At 38.9% G+C, this 25,912-nt stretch overlaps 1 protein-coding gene across 1 annotated transcript; it reads left to right on the plus strand.

Moving 5' to 3' along the window:
• Positions 1–899: 899 nt before the first annotated feature.
• Positions 900–16,100, plus strand: LOC103370316 (micronuclear linker histone polyprotein). Its single transcript, XM_008299331.1, has 8 exons — positions 900–1,251; positions 7,754–7,899; positions 8,007–8,610; positions 10,655–11,237; positions 12,280–12,341; positions 12,441–12,537; positions 12,633–12,751; positions 14,290–16,100. Exons 1-8 carry the CDS (start codon positions 1,039–1,041, stop codon positions 14,866–14,868), a joined length of 2,403 nt encoding a protein of 800 aa, XP_008297553.1. The 5' UTR covers positions 900–1,038; the 3' UTR covers positions 14,869–16,100.
• The last annotated feature ends 9,812 nt before the right edge of the window (positions 16,101–25,912 follow it).

The raw sequence follows: 25,912 nt of genomic DNA on the forward strand, positions 1-25,912 counted from the left end.
CCAAAGCTCACATACCTTGGAGTTGAAATGGTTGTGATACTTCCAGGTCAGGGATGTTAATCAGACCTAAAAATCAGACCTAAAAGCTGTATTATAAGTATGTGATCGATATTTACAGATGTCTGTTTTAGTTTCACATAAATAGCTTCATCATTACTCCTCCTGTCTTTGTCCAGAATGGGAACATTGCTGTCCTCAAAGGAGTTGCTTTAATAACTTGGATGCAGTTGGACCGATGAGTCTTGTGCGGAATAGCTGGCTCCACAAGTGCATGGCTTAATCCCGCATCTAAAGAATAGGAGACACTCCTGTCTTCATTTTGGACAAAGACATCTCTGATGTGGCAGTTTCACAGCCATGCCCACCTTGAGATGTGAGCCTTTGGTTCATAAGCCATGGGTTTGGGGATGACAGAATATATCAGAGACTCCCCATCAGTCACCTACAACTGAGGAAGCCTCTTGGCTGAGCGCTGAAGTCCGGAACCTAATAAGGGATGTCAGTTAGCGATGATTTATAATATAGATATATGGCCACGTCAGCAAATCGTTCATAGTTGCATCATAGTCGAACAGCATTGAAGGCGCAGCAGTCAGTGCACCAACCAAATGAGGAAGTCAAAGTGATTTACACATGCATTCATTATAACATTACTTAATACTGCCTGAAGAGGCTTTTATTTTGTGTTGGGTCCAAGGGCGGTACCACTATTCTTAGTCAAGTATATCTGTGCAAGCATGTTATATTTTACATTACATACAGAATGATTAGCTCTGACACGAGACTTCGTGTCACAAAGTTCGTGGTTTAAAACATTTTGTGACTTACAACTTTTGACCAAATGTAGACCTTTATTTTGAAGGAGTCACACGGGATGTTTTCCATTGTGTCTTGTATTTCCGGGGGCAGCTGCTGTTGGTCAGACGTGCAGTCAACCAGAGCCACAGTTCGGCTGCAAGAGAGCCACATTTTACTGTAAAGTGTATTTCTTCCTCCAAATACTTTCTTCCTCGGTGTAACTAACGTTAGCATAGCCTCATGAACTTTAACATGTACCACTCGGATAAACCGGCGCGCCGCCCGCCGCCATTCGGACCTCCAGTACCCCGTGGTCCTCCATTCGGATTCGGGGGACCCTGCTCTGTTCCTCCACCCGGACACCTACCCACAAGACCCTTCGGACCTTTCTCGGCCTCAGCACCGGATAGCTATTATCTCCGCAACACGCAGCCAAGAGGACATTTCATGAGAGTACGTACCCAAGGCCAGTAGAACTGGCTTAGCTCAGTTAGCTAGCTTAACAAGCTAGTAAGCGAGCAGTATGGGATGCAGTGCAGAGCAGGGCTCAACCTAAGCACGGTTTGATCTCGACGAAATCAAGAAAAGAAAAAAAAAAAAAGCATTTGCAGTCATGTTTTTATGCAAGCAACATACACACCTCTATTAGACATGAACACTCAGAGCTTGTGTGTAGGACCTACTGTCATTGTACACTGTTACAGCTGACGTCAGCGGCCAGTTCACCAACAAATAGCTTGTTAGTCGTTAAACCTGCAAGAAAAGTCAATTTGAAATACAGTCATGCAAAACCAATCTGCCTATGTACTATAGGTGGATACTGTTTGTAGATGTAGGATTTATAAATATCCGTCCTTCATCTAACTATCCGTCTATCATGGATGGGATGATCAATGCAAAGATGATAGATATGTGAATGTTATGCATCCATCCATTTCTTTCATGGTAGGTGATGGGTAAATGTGGACTTGTGGACATTTATTTCCCTGTTCAACTGTGTGGTCTATTTATCCATCATCTATCGGTTAGTCCTTGATTAATATAAATGAGTGGACTGATGGATCTAGATGAATGGCGTATATTTCTAATAGATTCTAGATAAAAACATCCAATCCAAATATCACAAACATAACAACAACATATACAATATGTGAATGCTAACAAAAAACTGTTTGTCAGACACTGACAAATAGATTTTTGTCCACCAGGTAGACAGCATGCATTAAAATAGTATAATATAAACACATTTATGAGCAACAAAACAACACATTTTGGAGCCTAAACTGTAACAGAGCTTAGTCTGTTGCATCGATGTCTCATTCTGTGGGGGGAAAAGAAGTTTTTATTTTAATATTGTCACAGATTTTGGGCTCTTTGGTCACAACACTGTGTTATACCTAACCCCACTGTGTGGAGGTTTTCTCTAGCCAAGCTAGCACTCTATGAGTTGCTTACATGTTTCAAAAGAGTGGTATGCTTGAAGCAGCACGTATGTTATTAAGATAATATGAGGCTGGATTTGGTACTTTGCACATACACGTCAGTAATCGAAAAAGTAAAATAAGGATGTTTACTTGTATGCCACATTAGATTTCCGATAAAACATTCACATACTCTGAAAATGTGGGTGCCCTCTTACGGTAATATGGCAAACTGAGCAGAAGCACATCCTGCTCACCCTGGCTAACTGCCACAGTCTGTTCCCTTTGACTAGGGCTGTCACAGACCACTATTTTACTAATTAGTTCATTCATCTAAATGATTAATTTTCCTCCAAAAAACATAATGACCATTTCATTTAAGTTTATTTTCCTTTGATGAACTATATGTGATTGTTTATTGCGGTATAGTACAGAAATTTAAAGGTTTAAATGTTAAAGTACAACACGTTAGAGTCAGACTAGTGCCAGCATTATGAAAATTAACAAAAAGAGACTCATTATTTAAGTTGTAGTGCAACTACAAAAGAAATACATGTTTCTGTCAAACCTCTTAACAAAGTGAAAAAGTTAGTCTTTGTATTAAACAGAGTAGAATATGGATATGGTGAATATTTTAAAAACACAAAGCAGCTAAAGCTACTTCTTTTCTACTTATTGTGTAATTGTTCTCCTGTCCGTTCTTTGGCAGTAGTTTGGAATTTTGGTGAAAGATAGCAGACTTCGCAGCACAGCCATTGTCTTAACTTCTTTGTGTAACTAGATTGTCATACAACATTATGGTAATAAAATCAGGGTTTTAGCTGTGCAGAGCAACAATTTGGAAGTGACGGCTGGTTACCATGTTGTCTTTATGAGTCTCCTTTTAGTGACTGTTTCATAGTTGTTCTATTGTCTGGCAACAGAAGCAGAAGAAATGTGCTAACAGAAACAGCTTCATTGAGAACTTAGCTGTAATACAAAATGTTTACATTTTGTATATTTGCAAAAGGGTGCTTGGTTGTCTGTCTCTAAGTGTAGCCCTGTGATAGACTGGTGACCTGTCCAGGGTGTCCCCTGCCTTCACCCTAAGTCAACTAGGATAGGCTCCAGCCCCCCACGACCCTAGTGAGGATTAAGTGGTGTGTAGATAATGGAGGGATGGATATTTGCAAAAGGAAATTCTCAAAAGTAATTTTGAGAGGTTTGTATTATCTCCTCTTCCTCAAAGTAGTTGAAGGTGGATGTTGACAGACCATGAACTATCGGCACTAACAGATGGAGGGCATTTTGAGTGATGCTACCCACCCACTTGGGTGCATTAACATCTCCTTCACATCCTGCTCCTCTTCATCCTTGTCAGTAGTGAATCCATTTCTTTTATTCGCATGTTATGCAACTTAGCCAACTTAATGTAATATAGCAAGAACAGCTGAAAGAAGCATAGCATAGGATTGTTGTTCAAGTGGCAAAGCTAGAGAGTGGTGTTCTCAGCCACAACACGCTGACTTATTTCCTATGCATGTGACTTCATCTGTGCATCCTGGATACCATGCAGTAGCAACAGACGACAGACTGTGCGGTTGATTTGTTAGAACACTGTCGATCGAACACTTCTTTATGAATTACATACCTGTTCTATATCAACAAAGGTAAGTTTGCAGAAGCATTTTTGTTTCTTTTAAAGCAATATAGCCAAGGTTGTTTCTAAGCTTTTCCATGCTACGTATTACCTAAGTTTAAACTGTCCTGCGGCCGAAAAGATTTTTAATTGTATTGGTACAAGTATTCGTACTTTAAGACTAGTTTATGCCTCTGTTTTGTAGTATAATGTAGAAATTATCCACTTTTTTGTTGTATATGTTATATTATATTATATTATATTGTGTTATATTATATTATATTATATTATATTATATTATATTAACAGGAGATGTTCTTCACATTGATTCCTATATTTTGCAGGGTAAAATAGAAATGAACGAAGGATTGGCAGAGCACTGGACGATGCAGAAGTGTGTTTAAAAATAATGGAAAAAAGGAAAAATCTTGTAGATGTACAGAAGAACGCATGCTGCTGATGTATCGTGATTTGGATTGCATTGAATGAATGACATCATCTGGCAACAGATGGGGTTTGGGGGGCTGAACTGAGAATGAAGAGCCCAACATCTAAAAAGGCTTTCAAAGCAACGGTCAAAACCAAATATGAGAGCCAGTTGGTGATTGCTGCTTTTGCCATAGAGAGGAATCCACTGGATATGTGACTCAGGTTCATATGCCTTTTTATGCCTTTAAATGCTGTTGTGACAAGGATGTTGGTCATATGTTGTGAGTCTGTTTTAAAAAAAAGACCTGACTTGTTTCTGTACTTTTGTTGGCAAACAAGGGCAGAATGCATTTATAGGCTTGGAAATGAGATGAAATGTTGATAAACTTGTCAAAGTAAGCACAGATGAAATATGAGTTTTTATTTTCACATCCATGTTACAGTTTCTGATGTTTAATGCGCATGGTCCACATCACATAATGTATTTTATTTATACTTTAACTTTTAATTTAAGTTAATGTGTGCTTTTGCAGTTATTTGTTTTATGTTATAAAAGAAACACCCTAATGTTTAAAATATTTTAAAAAGCAAAGAAAACCTGTGTCTTGTCTTTTTTTAAGTTGGTCTATTTTGTTTTTACTGTCGTCCCTGGTCCTAGCTAAACATGCTTTTGCATGAGCAACGTGAGTAGACAGAAATCGCAAACATTAAGATGTGAAAACATGAAGTCATTGGCTCGTTTGAGTTTTTAGAACAAGTAAACATTCAATTTGCTTTGAAACATTGAGTGAATAGGTAATTAATCTAGTCTACCCAAATAACATGCAATCAATGTTGTGTAGTTATTTCATAGTTTGTTTCATTTTGAACAATTTAGTCTCTGAAAAAGTCAGTAGTAAAGTAAGTAGTTCACATCCATTAATTACAATCAGGGGTTTCAGGTTAGGTGCCTGTGATTATGTGGTGATGGGGGGAACCTGTCTTATTTAAACCTCTAGCATCTGGTCCATGCTACTCTCTTTCTATAGAAGTGTATTGTTTCATCTTGCAAGCTTGAAATTCTCTAAGGCCCTCAGAAAAGAAAAAAAATAATCAGTCTGTTGCACCATCTCTAATCATATCAAACAGACCCAGAGCTCCTGAGGATGTTTTTGAAAGGCTGGCTGTGAATTAGTGCTTTTTACAAGCTAAAACAGCTGGTTACAGATTAGGCTATGGGTGGACACAGCACAGGATTTCTGGAGAATATGGAATTTCCTACTGTGTAGGTACTGTCGATGAAAAGCATATGATCAAACATCTCCAAAACAAGTCCAGCAGCGACTGCTTTAATTACAACAGTTTTAACAATGAATTATTAAGGTATGGAGAATCTTCTCATACAGGTTCTCCACATTTGTTTTCCTGGGGCATGTGCAGTGTGGACGGTCTGTATAGTCAGAAATTTTGTGCTGCACACAGACATTCAAGTCTGTGTAGACCTTCATGGACTTGGATCCATGTAGAAATTTACGTCACACTTGCAGATATGCAGACACAGAAAGCATGAACTGGCCTTCACTGTAGATTTAGTTTTTTTACAAAGTTATGTGTTGTATGCTTTAAATATTATGCAATAATTTGTGGCGAGGCATGGCAGATCAGTCAAAGGATGCCACATGACATCTTGACAAATTGTAACATGTATTTTATATTGTGTTGCACCCAGACCATTTCATCAGTTGCTATGCTGATCAGTTTGGAAGTACAGTCATGATTTGATAATCTGACACTAAATGTAAAACCTTCTTTTATGTCGGATAGCAAGGCTGTCGGATTGTCAAGACGGAGGTCGAGATACAAGGAGGGCTTGGTGCTTGAAGGGTCATTTGTTAACTATTGTTCATAGTTGTTATAATAACTAGTAGGGCTAGTCCGAATACCATTTTCTGGTCTCTGGATACTCAGGCCCAATTAATGATGAATATCTGAATATTCGGTGCAGTCGAGGGGGGCACTTACACCCCGGGGGAGTGCTCCGATGGGGTGGAAGTGGCCGAAATGCACAGGCAGTACTTGGCTGCTGATGCCAGTTTAGTTAGCGGTCACACTTTTGTTTCCACCATCAGTGACAGGGGTGGCAACGCCATTCCCCCGCCACCACCACCATCCATGTTTACTTCCGTAAACACTGAGCACGCTCGCTGCGTGTGACGTCGTTGTGTCCTCTTCTGCGCATGCAGGACACTTTTGGGTTGTATGAAGTTCACACAGAGGATCACATACAAGTCACATTTAATTGGAAATGTGAACGAACTCGCAAAAAAATCGGATTTCACAAAAAAATATCTGAATTGAGCATTAAGTCCACAGTCTGAATGTAGCCAATTTCTTGGATTGTTAAGTCAGATAATTCGCCGTTATCCTTATTTGTGACATAGAATGTCATGTCAGAGTTGGAATCCAAGGCTGTTCGTATGTTGGCTGTTTTTCATGGGTTCTGTTTGTTTTTCTGAAAAACCTGTCGGATAGCAAGGCTGTTGGATTGTCAAGACTGAGGTCGAGATACAAGGAGGGCTTGATGCTTGAAGGGTCATTTGTTAATTATTGTTCATAGTTGTTATAATAACTAGCAGGGCTAGTCCGAATACCATTTTCTGGTCTCTGGATATCCAGGCCCAATTAATGATGACTATCTGAATATTCGGTGCGGTCGAGGGGGGCACTTACACCCCGGGGGAGTGCTCCAATGGGGTGGAAGTGGCCGAAATGCACAGGCAGTACTTGGCTGCTGATGCCAGTTTAGTTAGCGGTCACACTTCTGTTTCCACCATCGGTGACAGGGGTGGCAACGCCACTCCCCCGCCACCGCCACCATCCATGTTTACTTCCGTAAACACTGAGCACGCTCGCTGCGTGTGACGTCGTTGTGTCCTCTTCTGCGCATGCAGGACACTTTTGGGTCTTATGAAGTTCACACAGCAGATCAGATACAAGTCGCATTTAATTGGAAATGTGAACGAACTCGTGAAAAAAATCAGATTTCACAAAACAAATCTGAATTGAGAATTAAGTCCCACAGTCTGAATGTAGCCAATTTGTTGGATTGTTAAGTCAGATAATTCGTCGTTATCCGTATTTCTGACATAAAATGTCATGTCAGAGTTGGAATCCAAGGCTGTTCGTATGTTGGCTGTTTTTCATGGGTTCCGTTTGTTTTTCTGAAAAACCTGTCGGATAGCAGGGTTTTCAGTTGTCGGATTATCGAGTCACGACTGTATCACATATCTTGTATATGATCACTATTCAAAGATTTAAGAACAAAGACCAATTATTTTAAACACCTGTCCCATTGGTCTTTAAATTATGAATAATTTGTAAAACAGAATTAGTTTGTGAAAATGCATTTTTTAATCCATAGAAACCTAATCACCTGTAAAGTACCATGAATATACTTTTGCAGCACTGTCTTCTACTGCACTATAACATGAATTCTAAATACTCTCAGCCCCACTGTAGCAGCTTCTCCATAGACCGTAGTACAGTGATTGCTTTGGGAGGCAGCCAGCAGATCATCCCTCCTGCAGAACCACCACACCATCAGGTCCCACAGTGGAGTCCCTCCCCTGTGGAACATCACCCTTCAGTCAATAGGTATATGTGTGTTTAATCATGAAATGTTTTGTTTTAAGTCAAAGTTGGAGCACTAAGGTATGTTTTATTTGTGCTAGTGTTTGAAACTCATTCTTGTTAATTTCCAGTGACCGAGCTGGTGAGGAATTCCTGAGATGCATTGCAGACAACAAACCTCTCCCAGACTATCTCAAAGGGAACATGGCATACAACCTGGCTGATGCATTTAAGTCAGCCAATGTTCTAAAAGAAGCGGTCAAGTCAGATCTTAAGTACCAGACGCATGTGGTCAAGAGCAAGAGCCGTAGTCGAAGCCGAAGTCGTGGAAGAAGCCGTGGAAGAAGCCGTGGCAGGTCTCGAGCCAAAAGTCAAGCACGAAGCAAAAGCCGAGCACGAAGCAAAAGCAGAGGAAGGAGCAAAAGTCGTGTTCGTGGGAAGAGTCGCGCAAGAAGCAAAAGCCGGCCTCGAAGTAGGAGTCGGAGCCGCAGCAGAGGCAAGACGACCAGCCATGTACGGAGCAAGAGCCGAGCCCGAAGGTCCAAGTCACGAAGTGGCAGTAGTGAGAACAACAGTGGCAATGACAAAAAGAGAAAGAGGAGCCCCGACCACAGCGGCAGCAGCAGTAATATCCTCACAGGGAGCAGTCTGTTGGAAGGACTGAAGATGGTCATGAACAGCAAGGAGCTGGAAGCACGTCTGCCCACTCTTAAAGATGCCATCCTCACAATTAAGGTAGGCCTCATCATTCATTCAATTCGTGTTTCAATCTGTGTACATTTTCACAAAAAAATTGTGAAGATAGTGTGTTTGGGTACACCCAAGTGACATCAGCTGTACTGCCATAGACATCCACAATCCAAGAGTTCTGTGTGAAGCAATACGTTCTGCATCAACTACACTAAACAAAAATATAAACGCAACACTTTTGCTTTTGCTCCCATTTTTCATGAGCTAAACTTATTGTGGCCAGCCTAAGGCACCCCTGTGTGTTAGTCATGCTGTCTAGTCAACATCCTGATATGTCACACCTGTGAGGTGGATGGATTATCTCGGCAAAGGAGAAGTGCTCCCTAACACAGATTTAGACAAATTTGTGAACAATATTTAAGAGAAATCGGCCTTTTGTGTACAGAGAAAAAGTCTCAGATCTTTCAGTTTAGCTCATGAAAAGTGGAATCAAAAACAAAAGTGTTGCGTTTATATTTTTGTTCAGTGTATGCAGAGCAGCATTTGCCTTATAGCTTGTTTTCCACTGAAAGTTCACCAGAAGAACATCTATCTGTACAGCTGTATGTTTATTGTAACTTGACTTTAAAGATGATCGATTTATCTCTCAGTGGGTATATGACTATGACCAGTCACATACTAAAAGGGGTTTTAACTGCGTGATAGGATGCAGCTTAGTGACTATTAAGAAATTACCAGATTTCTTGTATACATGTCAGTAAGAAGAAGTAAAGTGTTGATTGTAATGTCTTTCAAATTCTCCTAATATCAGAAGTTGTTTGTAGAATACTCAGAACTCCAGTTATGTCACATTTTTATTCACTGTAGACTCATCATTTTTCACATCAATAAAGAGTCCTACACCTCTATAGAAACAGCATAACAATGGCTGAAGGTACAGAGCACGACAGACTTATCATGCAATGAGTTCCAAATAATTTTTAAAAAATCACAAAATGGAAACTTCAAATTTTTTGATTACTTTACAAAACTTAAAGACACCTGAAATTAACCTCTGTCATTTTTCCAAGTACCAACAGGTGTTAGCACAACTGAACGGAATGGTGACTCTACATACTACAAATATTTGACTACTTACACTTGTAATTTGTTTCCATGCTTGCCTCCTCTCTGCTTAGTGTAAACACAGCCTGCAGTCCCTGAATTTTTGTAATGTGACTGTTGGTCACAGCTAAGTCACTAAGTCCTTCATGTCTGCATTTCAAAGGAAACGTAGAATAATATGTAAGTTAAATATCACAATTTCAAGCCTAGGTTTGATTAAGCTTTCTGACAGTCACAGATGAGTTATTGGATGGTTGGAATGTTGGAAATCAGACGTTTGTTTCTGTTTTTACAGTTTCTGGTTCTGAGAAATTGGAAAGTTTTGGCATTGTTTTTTGTTGTTATTTATTTATTTTTATGTTTACAGTCCTCTTAAATCTATCGGCGAATTTTGACATTCAAAGAAAGTAAATGCAAATATTACCACAATGCTCAATACAGAACAAGTTCATTTTCTGACATGTTAGCTGGAAAGCCATGAATGTCTCTACATTTTTAACTTTTCTACAAACCAATGTTCTTCCACCCTCCACACTGGAAATTCCATGTAGCAAAGAGACTCTATGGAGAGGCTATGACTTCCAGGGAGAAAAATGTTCATTTTTAAAAATGTAAATCCTTAAGATTAACGCTCTGTAACAAATAGCAACTAAAGCAATAGTAATTGTTCTTTATTAAAATGATAACGTTTTTCAAAATGTTTGTACACTCAAACAGTATATTTTGGCTTTATTTAATGTCTGCAAATGTTACAAGTTCCCATCTAAAATACAGATTCCAGAAACATGAGGTTTAATTCAGTTTTTCATAAATGCCTTATGCAGCACTGGATAAACACTTCAGGCTGTTAGACTTGCACTGATGTGGAGATACTCTGGAAGTATATGACTGCATCCCTGAACAACTCACTAGTAGCTAAGCAGCATAATAAAGCAAGAAAGCTATGTGTTCAGTGTATCTAACTGCTGTAAATTGTTCTTCACAGGCCTCAGATGAAAGGAAAAGCGTTGGCTGTGTGTCCACTATGCGTCAGCAACTTGACAATCAGGACGATTCCACATCGCTGGAGAACGACAGCATGCTGCTTCCCCATGACAGAGTAGTCAGTGACTTCTCTTGGCTCCAAGGGAATAGTCAGGAGGACTTTTCAAACCAGAGAGCAAATGAGCTTGAAGATGAAGAGTCGTTCTTGTATGGGAATCAGTGCTCGTCCCAGATTGGAGGACAGGACAAGCTACAGAAAGTGGCTGCTCCTGGCAGTCAGCAGCTTCAACAGAGCACGTCCTTATTCAGTAGCTTCGAGGATCTGCTTGATCTGAAGCAACCCCTTCAAATTGCTTCCTCAGCCTCAGCTTCCTCCAGTCTGGAAGGCATAGAGTGTGAGAAAATTAAGAACATATTAAGGAGTCTGGGAGCTTCATCAGACATCAGCGAAAGCATAAAGAAGGAGGTGAAGGAGTTTTCTCCTGCACTTCTCAGTTCAGACACAGCAGCAAGCTTGGCATTGCCAGCACTGAGTAACCCGAATGTACGGCAAGCTCTGGAGTCTCTACAGTCTCTGATTAAAGGTGAGAGTCATCTTTTGAATGAAAGCTTTAACCTCATCACTATACTTCTTATGTGGCAGTCTTTTATATTTTACAAACTATGCCTTCACACTGTGATCACTTTTATTGATTGTTTTTCTATTTTGTGATTGACTTGTGGTTGTGACAGATTTGAAGTGAACCTCTTTGCAGCTACAAATCATTACACAGTCACATTGCATTTTAAAAGTTTTTATTTATTGCATTTCAAAAACAACATCACAACTTCAGCATTATTAAAAAAGCATGAAAATTTACAAAAATACTTTGCAAAAGAAAATTCAGTGGTCGTGGAATGGATCTGATGACAATAATGGAATATATGCAAGGCATATAATATGTTGAGAAATTAATTAATTCCATTTTCTTAAGAGATTAAAGGATCATTGTAAATGAATTGCAGTATGAGGAATTATTTTTTACAACCTGCTGGTAACTACTGCAAAAACAAAGTATAATAAATGTATTCTGCTGTCATATTTTTTCTTATTCTTTTTCTAAATCAACTTTATTGTCAGTTTTGCCATATTTACAACATACAGAGAGAAGAAATTGCAATACTCCGAGGCCCCACGGTGCAAAATGAACATAGAAACCCTGAAAAAGAAACCCTGGAAGTCCAGAAACCCTGAAAAAGAAAAATACAGAACAATGGCCAGTAATAGAATTACCTGAAGGATGGCAGCAAACTCAAAAGTCTGCTGAGGTGTAAAATCAAGTGTGGAGGCATTGTTAGTGTGTAAACATATGTAAAAATGGATCTTTGTATGCATTGTTTTTGGTACATGTTTACTGACCTGTTGGTATGTTTTTAGACCTATAAGATGACGATGCGTCAGGCTGATTTTCGATCTATATCATCTCAACTTGTCTAGGATAAGATTCTGTGAGAGCTGACAGGGTACCCTGTCAGTTGGAAACTAAAACCACCTGGTTAAATAATTTATCCTCTCCGTTTTTATTGTTTAATGTTTTCAATGGAGAATTTATAACATTCAGTAATTATTGTTCTTTATTCCTGAAGCGACAAAGGAGAAACGGACAAAAAGTGATGGCACACCTCAGTCATCATGTGATAAACAGAAGGTAAACAATTTCCAAGCAACATCAGGGTGATAAAAGTGTACAAATGAAAGAGTGGCAGCCACTGAATGAACCGATTACCACATAATGTGTGTTTCTCAGGCAGGAGACCCTGGGGAAAGGAAGAGAGAGATACAAGCCACAATCAGTAAAATGGAATCTATGGCGAAACAGCTGCAGAAGTTGTTAAAACAGGATGGTAATGTGATTTTCTTCTTAGTTTTAGTCTGTTTTATTGTCTCCCACAATCTGAAATACTCCTTGTGTTTCACTGCTTTTCTGGTCTGTTTGCAGGATTGGATTTTCTCACTCCAGTGATTGGGTTTTATTGCCAGAATTGTGAGGAGTTTATTGGAGATTTGAATTCTGCTTTAAACCATGCAGACATCCACCACAATAGCAACTCCAGCAGTGTGAGTACCTACTTTACATACAACCTTGTGGACAAGGCCAGTGATACTTTCAGTTATTTCTTGTCAACACATCTCTTAAAAGCCCAAAGCAAGAATGAATTAACCCTACCAGTGTTCACTTCTTCAAGTATAAATAGTCTTATTGGCTTGATTATACTATGATGTGGACACACATACAGACAACTGCAGACGCCATGGATGCAAACTTATTATGCTGGTTGACTAGTCTGCAGAAGTCCACTTTGTCAAGTGAGGCCAAGGATTAAGATCCCAGAAGCAGCCACTAACAAAGAACACTGGCATGGCGTAAGCAATATAAAAGACTCTATGATAAGAAATGCTGTAATCTGGTGATTAAGTGTATCCTGGCCTAACAAGTGTGTCTGGTAGAGTGATTTGACTACTGAGGCTACTTAGTTGGGTCAACTATTAGAAAAAAACAAGGTATGCGTTTGGATTAAGGCAGTTGTTCTGGTAGATTAATTGTAGCAACTGGACTTGCTTGAGTTCCTTGAAGACGTTTTCACCTCTCATCGAAGAGGCTTCATCAGCATTCACGACTCACGTGACGAGGGGGAGGAGTAACAACCCCCAATTGAAACCGAAACTCAGGTGATAATGGCTCTTTTAGGATATAAGTATGTGGAACTCCCAACTACTCAGTCAGAACTGATGAAGCCTCTTGGATGAGAGGTGGAACATTTTCAAGGAACTCCAGCTACGATTAATCTACCAGAATAACCATGACCTGGATGACTGAGAATGTTCAGACATTAAGGCAGTGAGAAGCTAGGCGAGTTTCCTTGACACCAGCTTAAGCAGTTTTACAGAATCCTAATAGGTCAAGGACCTGTAGGCAGGTAGAACCTAAGCCCATCATTATCATGAACACACACACTAAAATTTATTTTACTCAGTCCCAAATACACCTTCTCAATGTCTTGTGTTTGACTGACGCTCTTCAATAACTACAGTGACCAATTGTTGTAGAAAAATTATGTAATTACTTAAAAAGAAAACAGTTTATTACCAAGTTTAAAAGATGTAGGTTTTTAGTAGAAAACAGGATAGATGATTCAGATGAACTAATGTAGAATTGGCTGTAGTCTTTAGGTTTGTAGATAAGAAAAATAAGGCAATATTCTGCAACGTCATATATTGTCAGTTAAAAGGGGATGTCCATGCCCTCGTTGTCGTCTCTCCCTGTGTGTAATCGACAAATTATAAACAATTTACCCAATTTAAAACTGATGAGGCAGAAGACAAGGGAAATGCATGTAAGAAAGTGTATTGTCGATCAGTTGTAGTACCCGTTTGCCCTTTACTGTTGGAGGAGATGTAAGACTGCAGGTCATTTGCTGTGTGGTATACTGTAGCGACCCGTGTCGGTGGTCACGTGGACTATGGGCAGTTCCATGGTTGCAAACGTTAAAAAAAAAACAAAAAAAAAACGCGTGAATGTTAATGTCCTGAAGTTGCTGTCGAGCCTTTGATTTTGTTGTTTTTACACTGCAATATGTATTTTTATGTGTGTCTAGCAAAACGTGCCGATGGACAAGCATACTAAAGACAGCAAAGGACACACGCATCGTTGCAGCCCCAAGAGAAACCAACACCCACAGCCCTCAGACAGCAGAAATCAGACGAGCTACAGTAACCATGGAAATTCAGGAGACCACCAGAACAGCAGAGACTTGCAAAAAAACTGGAGGCACGAGAGAGATCACAAAAGCCAACATCCCACTGATGACCACAGAAGCCACAGGGCTGAACAGGACATCTCCTTGAAAGACGAAATGAAAAGGGAGAGGATGCTTATAACAGTGTCTCGCAGACTGACCCCTCCACCTTTAGACATCAGGATCAAGGGGGACATGAGCAAGGAGGTAAACAAGGCGCAGGCCATTGAAAGCCATAGCAAAAAAAAAGCAGAAGATGCAAACAGCAAGGGAAAATCATCTAATGACAGCAGGGACAAAGACAGAAAGGAAAAGACTGAAAGCAGTGACAGTAGTGATACAGATCAGAGAAAATCATCTAAATCAAAACAGCCAAAAAAAAAGAAGAAGAAAAAGAAGGAGAAAAAGAAGAAGAAGGGGAAGGCAGATAAGTCCTAAGTGTTACTTGTCATTTTTTGTACTAAAGTGATCCCTGAAACGATGTTAGCACCTTGTTGCTGCCCAAATTTTTAAGTGCAAGTTTTATCACTACGCTTCTCAATATACTGTTTTCTTTTCTCTTCCCAATAAGTTCTCATTGTTCTGAACAAAAGAGGGCGGTACTCCTATGAGTGATTCTCCATCATATTTAAAGGAACCCTCTGATGTGTTGGGGAGTGCATTTGATAGTTGGAAACTATAGTCAAAAGAGGACATAGGTGTCTCTTTTATCTTCGTGCGTCTAGTAAAGGAATAGATTAAAGTTAGAACCAATATTTGCAGGTTTTGAGTCATTGGAGGTCATTTTCCTCTGCTGATAAAGCTGCTCCTGGTGTTTGTGCCTAATCCAGGTGAAATGCATTTTGGTCTGATCCCTGAAGTAGACACACGGCGATGAAACCAATTTGATTGTTCTCATTCAACCATTGGTAAGTAGCCACACAGGTGCATGGTCCATAATGTGAGTGTGCTCCCCATGTGACAGTGGTTCCCTATTGATTTTAACACAGCAATATGTCTGGCCTGCTTCAGTTATATATGTATACATCCTGGCTTCACCTTTTTTGTTAAATGTTTCAGCAAAGAAACTGAATTGTCCTTGTCAACCCATTTATCCTTATTGGTAGAAGTACCACCAGTCACATATTTCCAAAGGACCAACTGCATTGTAGTGTCAGGAATGTGATATGTGTATTAGAAATGGTATTATTGTTTACCTTTTTGTCTGAAATACAAGATGACACACACATCTGTCTCCTGTGGTGACATGTAAATGAAAGGAAAAAAATGTGTGCATTCAATAAAATATGTCTAAAGGTTAAATCTTGTGTATATTTCAAGTGGTCATGAGTTTTTTTGTCTCTTTGCAGCACATGTACCTTAATTACTAAAAACAAACAGTCAGAATTGTGAGTGATAGAAATGAACCAGCTCTTCAGAGCAACTGGTACACGGTGTCTGATAACAAGAACAGTGGCTGCTTTCTGTTCATGTGTCTCAGGCAGTTATGACAGGCAACTGTGGTTTTTCACTGCAGACAATTTTGCAGGAAAAGCAGAGGTGTAATGATAAGAGTCAAATGATGGCATTGCATTCAGGTGATCTAGTTCCAGGAACCCCTTGTTGTGCATGCTGACTTCCCAGTATGTTTTGTTGAGAGACATAATTAAACTGAAGTATTGTTTATGAAACTTGGTTCATCTGTATTCTTTCCTTTTCTCAGTGGTGGAAGAAGTGTTCAGAAGCCGGTATTAAAGATTAGGGGTTATTGAGGTACCTTCAAGTTTAACCAAGGATTCTCAGTTGTATGACAGTAGTTCACTCCTTACCGAGGCAACCTATGTTCTAGATAACACAACAATGCATGGGGAAACACTTCCTACTTTTTCCTGTAGAGCTGAGGGCTGTACTACAAAGCAAGCTAGACATAGCCAGGCTTTCTTTGTGTAAGCGGGCTCAACAATAACTAAAGCCCCAGCCAGAGATTAGGGGTATCATAAAGGTGGTTATCAACTTTCTTTGTTAACTCAGACTTTCTGCTTCAGATTCTGTTCACATAAACGGGGCGTTGAACGCGTCACATGACTCTTCTTCTGCACAAAATGAAAACAATCATGTGTAGCTGCTTCAGTCAACACGTTGTTTTAATGGAGAACAATGAGTAATATAACAATTTATGATGGTAAAAAGTGCCACTACTGCAAATGGTGCAAGACAGAAACGCTGATAGAAAACTGTTAGACGTGTTAATATATAATATTTTACGGATGCAGCCGCTTATTTTTAACTGACAGCTGCACGTTAAAACTTTAAACTTAATATATTTAAACCTGATCTTGCATTGAAGTGCATTTAGGTCTGACACTGTCCCAACATGGCAGGATATGACTTTAATTTTTGGCCAAATCAAAGTGAAATTAATGTTGATTGAATATTCTCTCTAATAGATACCAGTAGAATAATCCATTTTCTGTGTTCTATCAGCTGCAGTACCAGCAGAGTAAATTGACTTGACAGCAAATCAGAGCAAAACATGAAAACATATTTATGTGATTTCTGCATCACCAACTAAATGCACGTCTGTTTCCCATGGAAACGTGATATTTACAGTGTGTGATACTGTAACTACAATGCTTCATTCAGTGATAGTAGTAATGCACAACTTGATATGTTTGCAGATAAAGCACATTCCCTCAGCTGAGAATCTGTATTGCTCATCAATAATAGTCAGGAAATGATTTGGTTAAAGGGAGACGCTGTTTCCAGATGCTTTAAATCTGAAACTCTGAACATAACCTGTTTCCGACCAGGTTCGCTCCACAGCATCAGTTGCCATGGAGATCTAGCAGGTTAAAAGAGAGCCACCTTTGTGATACTTCACTGAATGAAGCCGTGTAGTTATAGTATCACACACTGTAAATATCACGTTTTCATGGGAAACAGACGTGCATTTAGTTGGTGATGCAGAAATCACATAAATATGTTTTTATGTTTGGCTCTGATTTGCTGTCAAGTCCGTTTACTCTGCTGGTACTGCAGCTGATAGAACACAGATTAGAAAATGGATTATTCTACTGGTATCTATTACAGAGAATATTCAATCAACAACATTCATTTTACTTTGATTTGGCCAAAAATTAAAGTGATATCCTGCATTATGGGACAGTGTCAGACCTAAATGCACTTCAATACAATATCAGGTTTAGATATATCAAGTTTAAAGTTTAACTTTAACGTGCAGCTGTCAGTTGGAAATAAACAGTAAAATATTATATATTAACACATTTAACAGCTTTCTACCAGCATTTCTGTCTTGCACCATGTGCAGTAGCAGCAATTTTTTGCCGTCATTAATTTTTATACTACTCAATGTTCTCCATTAAAACAACATGTTGACTGAAACAGCTGCACACAATCGTTTCATTTTGTGCTGAACAGGAGTCACATGACACGATAAAGGCCCCCTTTTATGCGAACAGAGTCTGAAGCAGAAAGCCTGAGTTAACAAAGAAAATTGATAACCACCTTTATGATACCTGTAATCTCAGGCTGGGTTTTTCGTTTTTGTTGAGCCAGCTTACATGAAGAAAGCCTGGCTATGTCTGACTTGCTTCGTGGCACAGCCCTCATGTAATACAGCTAAAACTGTCTTACGCACCGTAATAACAGGCTACAGCTAATAGAAAATACAATCATAAATATAGTCACGTCTACTTGTGCCTTTATGATAAGGCAGTGACACTGATAAACACATTAACATTCACACAGGAATATATAATGTGGTCTTCTTTGGTCATCTGAAGTCCGTATGCAAATGTGCTCAAAGCTAGATTCAGAAATCCCAGGTTAACTAAACGAGTTAATAACAGGCATCACACTTAAACTGGCTACAGCTGTTAGGCTTCGTGAAGCCAGATAACTAAAACATATCCTGTGGCCTGTTCTACGAAGCAGGTTCAACATACCCAGGATTTCCATTACTTATCTGGCTTCACTTAACCTAACAACTGCAGTCAGAACAAGTAGCCTTATGAAGCTGGTTATAAAAGCCAGTTTTTTTGTCCTTTTTGCTATTGTAGAGTGATGCAATCCTAGAACAGGAACAAAACAGAAAACACTGAAGCCTCAAAGCCTGATTGTTGACCCTAAAATATGTGCAATAAGCCTATTTATCAGTTTGAATATGTGTTTTTAAATCTGTTCTTCACTTGCTTCCAAAACAGCGTAACACCAGTAAACAGCTAACAGACTAAAAGTGTCTAACAGCCATAAGAATTTCAGACTTAATGTGAGATTACTGAATTCATTTCATTCATTTTTTATTACCTTAAGTAATTTGTCATTTGGTAAATAGTATTAATGGATAGCATCTGTAATTTTGTTATACAATCTTGTGATGTATAGTGATAATTAAACCAAATCTTCATGAAGTTGTACTCACTTTATAGCCTTTTATACTCTATGCGAGTCAGCCCACTTATCGCCTTGAACTATCTTTTAGTGTTCCTTTTTTACTCGCTCTCAGATCATTTAACCGTGCAGTGCTGCAACCGAAGCAATAAAACCAGTGCACACCAGAAGAAACTCAGCAAAACATTCATTTAATAGAACAAACAGTTGTAATAATAGTCAGATCTACTCGTGCTCTAATAAATTGGTAGCAACATCAATTAACCTGTTAACATTCACTCAGAATGCACCTTTTTTTTCAGCGTTCTCTCCTGCTTTAGCTGCTGCAGCTGTGTTACCTTTAGGCCGTATTATGTGCGTAACAGAAAAGTCACAGGACTCAGTCAAAAGCATCAATAACCCAATCACATATATCGATCCAGATCCTTAAAGACATGGTGTTACACTATTTAAAGTCTTGTCAAATGTTTATTTTTCTTCACTTTTTTTCTACATGACACACCTTCAAGTACAGAAACATAAAGTAAAACTGCATCAAAATGAATGAATGTTTGTATTTAAAACTGTCTTTTCATTCTGATCCTTGCCACGTTATAGCTAAATGTATAGATGTTGTGCTCTAACTAACCAGATGTAATTTTTGAGATAGATTTTTCTGAGAACTGTTGAAAAATAATAAAATAAAGCTATCCCACTTTGATAACGTATTCTACACTTGTAGGCAAATATCTGATGCCAACACGGGACGTGACCCAATGGGCCAGAAGAACGATTCATTTTTTCAGCCAAGGTGAGAAATTGTGTTGAAAGGAGGAGAGAAGCAGCAGAAATCTCTACTTTGCTGCAAAATACGTTGAACTGGGTTCTCTCAGATGCATGTGTCCAGCAGAAGGGTACAATCAGAAGATGATTTTTGCTCGCTAGTTGATGTTTATGTTTACCAATCTGTCCTAATAAAGTGAAATGAAGACAAACTTAAGTCTGGTCTGGTTCTTCATTTGATTTTGTGTCTAAAATTTGCATGATCTAAAGAGAACATAGTTACAGAAAGATGTCCAATAACAGTGTAGTATATTGTGATGTATCTTTGTGTGTTAGAGGTTCTTCAATTGAAGTATCAATACAACACTGAAAACTGTGTTACAAATAATGCTGCTTAGATAAAATTATTGTCCAAAAAATGTAATTTAAATATTAAAATTAGAAGTGTTGAATGCAGACTAATGATACCCATGTTAGTGTCGCTACATATTATTCTGTGCTTCTGGTGTTTTAACACAAAAGCAAAATTTAAACACTGATTTCACTTTATTATATGCTGTTGAGTTTAATGTGTATAAACATAGATATAAATATATTTTTATTTTTAATAGGATTGTTGATAGTAATTTAATTATGCTGCTGCCAAACAGCCAGAGAAAAGAAAGCCTCCTGATTACAAAGGGCTTCATGGCCTGAGGTTGATTTTGAACTGCTTGAATGGTCAAAGTGACACAGGTCCCTGATGAGATCAGTTTGAGGGAGAGATTTCATATTGCCTGCTTCATACAGCCGAATAAAAATATTGTGTAAGTCTGCAGCCGATTCTGAGATCATGGATCAGAGTCATTAAGCACAAGGAACAAAATACAGTGAAATAACAAGAAGTCCCATTGTAGTTTAACACATTTTATAAAACTTGAACAAATTGTCAAAACAGCTAAAAGTAGTGATTAAACAGTTTAAATAGCGAGCTTAAAGTAATGCATAAACAGTTTAGATGGTTGAAAAGTAATATAAATGGTATGCACTGCAAAAAAAAAAAGAGATTAAACACTTTCTCAATTAGCTGTAAGTGGAGTATAACAGTTGAACTAGATGACTAAATGGTTGAAATAACTAGCTATATATTGCGTTGTGTGCTGCCTTACATAAATCAGAAAGCTAATGACAAAAGTTTTACTAACATATAAACTGTTTAATACAGTATGAGAAAGAAAACTAAATTGCCTCTAAAATAACTATGAATTTTAGTGAATGAAAAAGTTCTGTTTTGTTGGTGTTGTGTTTTGTTGTTGTTCTTTCTAAGTTAAACCAGAGGGCTGTCCGAGGAAGCCAGATTAGTGGGTTCGCGAGATATGTTGAGCTTAAAGTCAGAGTTTTCAGTATCACAAAGGTGGCTCTCTTTTAATCTACTAGATCTCCATGGTAACAGGTGCTGTGGAGCGAACCTGGTCGGAGGCAGGTTATGTTCAGAATTTCAGATTTAAATCAGCTGCAAAGAGCGTGTCCCTTTAACTCAATCGTTTCCTGACTATTATTTATGAGCAATACAGATTCTCAGCTGAGGGAATGTGTTTTATCTGCAAACATGCTGAGTTGTGCGTTACTAACATCCTGCTAATAACCTGCTTCGGACCAGGTTAGCTCCACAGCATCAGTTAACATGGAGATCTAGTAGGTTAAAAGAGAGCCACCATCATGATACTGAAAACTCTGATTTTACAACATACCTGGCTAACAGCCCTCTGGCTACAAATACGCTGCCCAGCAGATGGAGACAATTTTTCATGTATCAGAGGACTCTTTAAAGTGGAACGGTTTTAAAGGATGGTTTCACTCACTTATATTCTTAGAATTTTTTAATGGTTTATTCAAAATGTATTCCACACAAAGTACTAGTTCATGTCGAAGTACTTGTGATTTTAAAGGTTTATCCCACCCAAATAGTGCTTTTAACTGACAAGGTAAGGTTTGAAAGGTTTATTCAGCACAGAATACTACTTATTACGGTCATAATAAAAACTTGGTAGACTTGCATTGTGTAATTATCATACTTATGTTATTATCAGCTATAATAATAATGCAATCATATGCTGGGGCCTTTATGGCCCCTAGATGTCAAACAGGACAGTTTAAAAGGTCGGAAAGAGGTGCAACACAACTCTGGAGGTAGTTATTATTTCAACATGCTGTTATCATGTGATGAAAATTAATGTGTTGGCTGTAATTTATTATTATCATCTCAGAAAATCGTACTATGACTCAATTAAGCATATCAGCAAAGAAGCTAAACATTGGTTTTGCAGCAGCAGCTTTCATTGGAAAAAACATGACTGAAGTGTTTGATGACAACTTAAAACATAATATGTTTCTAGTTTAGCAGGTTAGCAACAACGCTGCTGTGCAAATGAAGACATCAGATATGTTAATAACATTAAACAATCAAACAGTTCACAATCACTACTCACTTTGTGACTGTCATCCATCATGGTGGGACATGCTGCTGCTTCCTTTGGCATCCAGATGACACAAACACCAGTCTTATTGGTGCGATCCTGAAAGTGCAGCCTTCAGGTCTGCAGACACACCCTACTCAGCTGGAGTATACAACTTTCAAAGAAAAATGAACATGGGCGCCCGTATAGCTCACCTGGTTGAGCGGGTGACCCATGAACAGGGGCTACAGTCCCCGATGCAGCGGTTGTGAGTTCGAGTCCCGCTCATGACCCTTTGCTGCAGGTCTCTCCCTCATTCTTCTCCCCCCTTTCCTGTCTCTCTATACTGCTCTGAATAAAGGCAAAAGCCCAAAAAAATATATTTAAAAAAAGAAAAATGAACATTTGTAACATTCAAGCGCCAGTGATGCGTTATATATCAAACCAGCAGCTGATGAGGGGAGCGACTGTCTAGATTGAGGCAGGAGGCTGAGTATAAGACAGAGGCAACAGCAACAGGAGTGAAAACCCAGCAGGAGTCCACAGTGTCTGTGTAACTACTCCAGCTGCCAGAAGAGGAGACAAGAGTGTAAGTTCATACAGTTAGTGTAATGATTCAGACTTTTCTGCATTCTTATGAAAGCATCACTTCTGCATCAAGACTAACACGAGGAGATGGATGTGTCAATACACAAATACACAATTAAGTTACATCTCATTTCAGCTGAAGGCAGCTGAGACATAGAAATTGTTCCCACTGAGTTCAAATAAAACATGGATGAAGGATACTCAGATCTCATTTCTGCCTTTGTCTTTTAGGAAAAGTGTCCTCCACCCAGAGACTAGAGCTGGAAATGAGCATGTATCTGTCTACTACATCAAATGTGTTGTGCATTGTATCAGTTCAATAAACACTGAATACATTAACAAAATTGTTTTATGTATTTTCAAGACACAAGTATAGCTGTGTCAGAGTTAACTAGCAGACAGCTTACATCTGTTGTCTCTAGCCAGCTCGACCAAAAACTACTTAAGTCCATAAAAGTGAGATAAATAGTAGAATCAGTGAATACAATAAAAAGACAAAAGTCATTGATGGTGAAACTTGTGAGCTGATTTTAGCTGAAACTTTAGGCTGGTTTTACACACTACAAAGCTCTAATGAAAGTCTCTAATGACATTTACTTCCCCACTACTGGTTAAATGAAGAAAGCAAATTCATCAACGACTGTCTTTCTGAATTACAGTAATTGGCTTTTATTCCATTTCTTTAAGGATTTGCTTATTCAGAGGATGGACAGACGTGAGGGTAACACAGCTGCCTGTGACCAGCTTCTAATGCAGGAAGACAAATGGGGGCAAAAGCAAAACAATTTTGCAGCTGACTGGGACAACTTGTACCTGATGTTTTCAAAATGACATTAAATGAAACGTTGCTGACGACCCTACAGACATTTTGTTTAGAGCTGATGCAGTTAGAATGCTCATTAAGTCACAAGGGTGGGAACTTCACTACAGATTAAAAGGTCAGGATTAATTAAGATATTGTTCCTCACTGCGAAATACATGCAAAATAAATATAGATGTTATCTTTTTTATTGATATTTCACTTCCCAATGTAAAAACATGCAGAGCGACAACACATTTCATGTTAATATTGAATTAAATGAGCCTTTGATGTGAAGAGGTCTGTCATAGTGTTAATTCTTCTGAGAACTATCATCCAACTCTGCAGCTCTATGGAGCTTTTTAAACTTTTTTTCCCCATTTGTTTACTTTTATTTTCTTCCGGCCCAAATATAGACTGCGTGGTTGATGCTTCTACGGAAAAACCTAAAGCTGAGTTTCCAGTAAACAAGTCAGACAAGCTGATTATCTGTAATCTGCCTTGCATAAAACTGCAGCAATACAGAAAACAAGTGGCTGGTGAAAAGGTTGAGCAGCTCGCTGGAACTTGAGTTAAAAGAAAAAAAAAACTTCTTTTTGCTTTTAGGATTACTTATTGGAAATACACTGAGGTCAAAGGACAAAAATGTTGAATGCATTTCTTTACATTTTTTGAAACACTGTGTGAGCAGCAATGTTTCCCATGATATGAATATTGAAATATTTTTAGGGTACTGCATTTCATATAAAACTGATTACTACTCAAATTCCATTTAATGCCTAAAGCTTTTGCACAGGACCATATGTGCGTTAAGAAATCTTCACAGCAGTGAGGTGTCTTTCTGACTTTGTGAGGGCCCTTCCACATGGTGGCGTTGTGCTAACTTCATGTGTTCTCCTCACTTTGTCAATCCTGACTGTATCCATTAACCCTCCTCCACAGCTTCAGTCCACTCACAGGACAGCAGGAGTCACAGCTCTGTTGCCATGGCGTCTAACTCCATCAAACGCTACGTCAGGTGAGTGTGTGTGTGCGATTGTGTTTGTAGAGGTGTGTACGTCAGGTGGGTGTCACCAAGGGACTAAGAGCAACATCCCACATCACCGACTTGTTGCTGTTATATATTAGGGTGTTTGGAATTTATCACTGCATTGGCTTGCGTGTGTGTGTGTGTGTGTGTGTGTGTGTGTGTGTGTGTGTGTGTGTGTGTGTGTGCAAGAGTGTCAGGGAAAGGTGTTGATTGAACTGGAGCCCACCCTCCAAACCACCTATGATGGATCTCCACGCTGCTCTAAGTGTTAATGTTTGCTTGTATAAATATTTATTAATTTGTTCATAGAGTCAAAGCAACACACTACAGACACTGGGAATATGGAATTCCGATTCTAGAGCTGGCAGGTCATTGTCCTTTGCCCAAAAAAGGTCCTGCAGTTGTCGTCCAGGGTTGCGCTGAAATTACAGAGCAAAACACACTCCAGGGAATATAGTGACAAAGTAGCCCAACACAAACACAACACAGTAACCTGCTATGATCTGATATGTGGCCTGCTGTTGTTTGAGATGCCTCAACTTGCAGCACTTCACAGGAGCGCTGCAGTGGTTAATGTGACTTAGTGCAGGCATCGCAGTCATGTCACTGTTTGGATAAAGCGCTGAGCAGAAAGCAAAAAGCTTTCGCTGCTATGAGGATCTGACAGGAACTAAAAGCTTTTTGTGGCCTGATTACGGACGTATAACAGGAAATTCATTGTTACTGGATGACAGACGAGTCTTTATGACTTTTTTGTCAGCTGTAAGGTAAAGAGGAGTTCACCATCTTAGAGTCCCTGTAGAAAGTGTTCACAACCCCCCTTTGGGAGTTTTAAACCTTTTTTACTTTTCAACATTGATGAATCATGGACAATTTGATTTGGCCTTTAAAAAATGTACAAGAAAAAGGTTAGAATATAAATAAATGATTGCACAAGTATTCACCCCCTTCAAGTCAACATTTAGAAGCTGCACCTTTGCTTGCAATTACAACATTGAGCCTGTATGGATAGTGTTGTATAAATGATATATCACTCGAAACATATATAATCATTTAAGTTTAAAGAATAAAAATACTTAATCTTGAGGGTTTATTCATTATATGTTATTCATTATAATGTTGATTTATTAAGATTCGTGTGCTTGTAAATCAGGTTGTTCTGCAGGACAGGGTTCCCATCGTTGGGAGGAAACAGATGAGTGTGTGACTGTGAGATAACCTGATAACTGATAACCTGGACGAGCTGTGGATGTGGTGAAGACAGGATGTAAAGATATGGGGCGTACATCCCAAGGAAGGGACAAATGAACAAACGAACAGGAAAGATGTGAAACAGCTTGTGTGACATTTTGTGCAACCTGTCATGTGACTAAACAGCATAAGACAAAGGTCTGAGGGAAAGGAGTTTGTCTTTCTCTCTCCGATGCTAGACCCGGAGCTCTGTAATGCAATATTCAGTGTGTGATTAAACTGATTGAT

Source organism: Stegastes partitus, unplaced genomic scaffold (assembly GCF_000690725.1).
Source record: "Stegastes partitus isolate 25-593 unplaced genomic scaffold, Stegastes_partitus-1.0.2 Scaffold1403, whole genome shotgun sequence".
Taxonomy (NCBI): Eukaryota; Metazoa; Chordata; class Actinopteri; family Pomacentridae; genus Stegastes; species Stegastes partitus.

Excerpts from the sequence above, each read along its gene's own strand:
- LOC103370316 (XM_008299331.1), top strand. The coding sequence starts at position 1,039 with ATGAACTTTAACATGTACCACTCGGATAAACCGGCGCGCCGCCCGCCG. Across the intron at positions 1,252-7,753 it reads CAAGAGGACATTTCATGAGA|CCCCACTGTAGCAGCTTCTC; the intron begins GTACGTACCCAA and ends AAATACTCTCAG. Across the intron at positions 12,538-12,632 it reads GAAGTTGTTAAAACAGGATG|GATTGGATTTTCTCACTCCA; the intron begins GTAATGTGATTT and ends GTCTGTTTGCAG.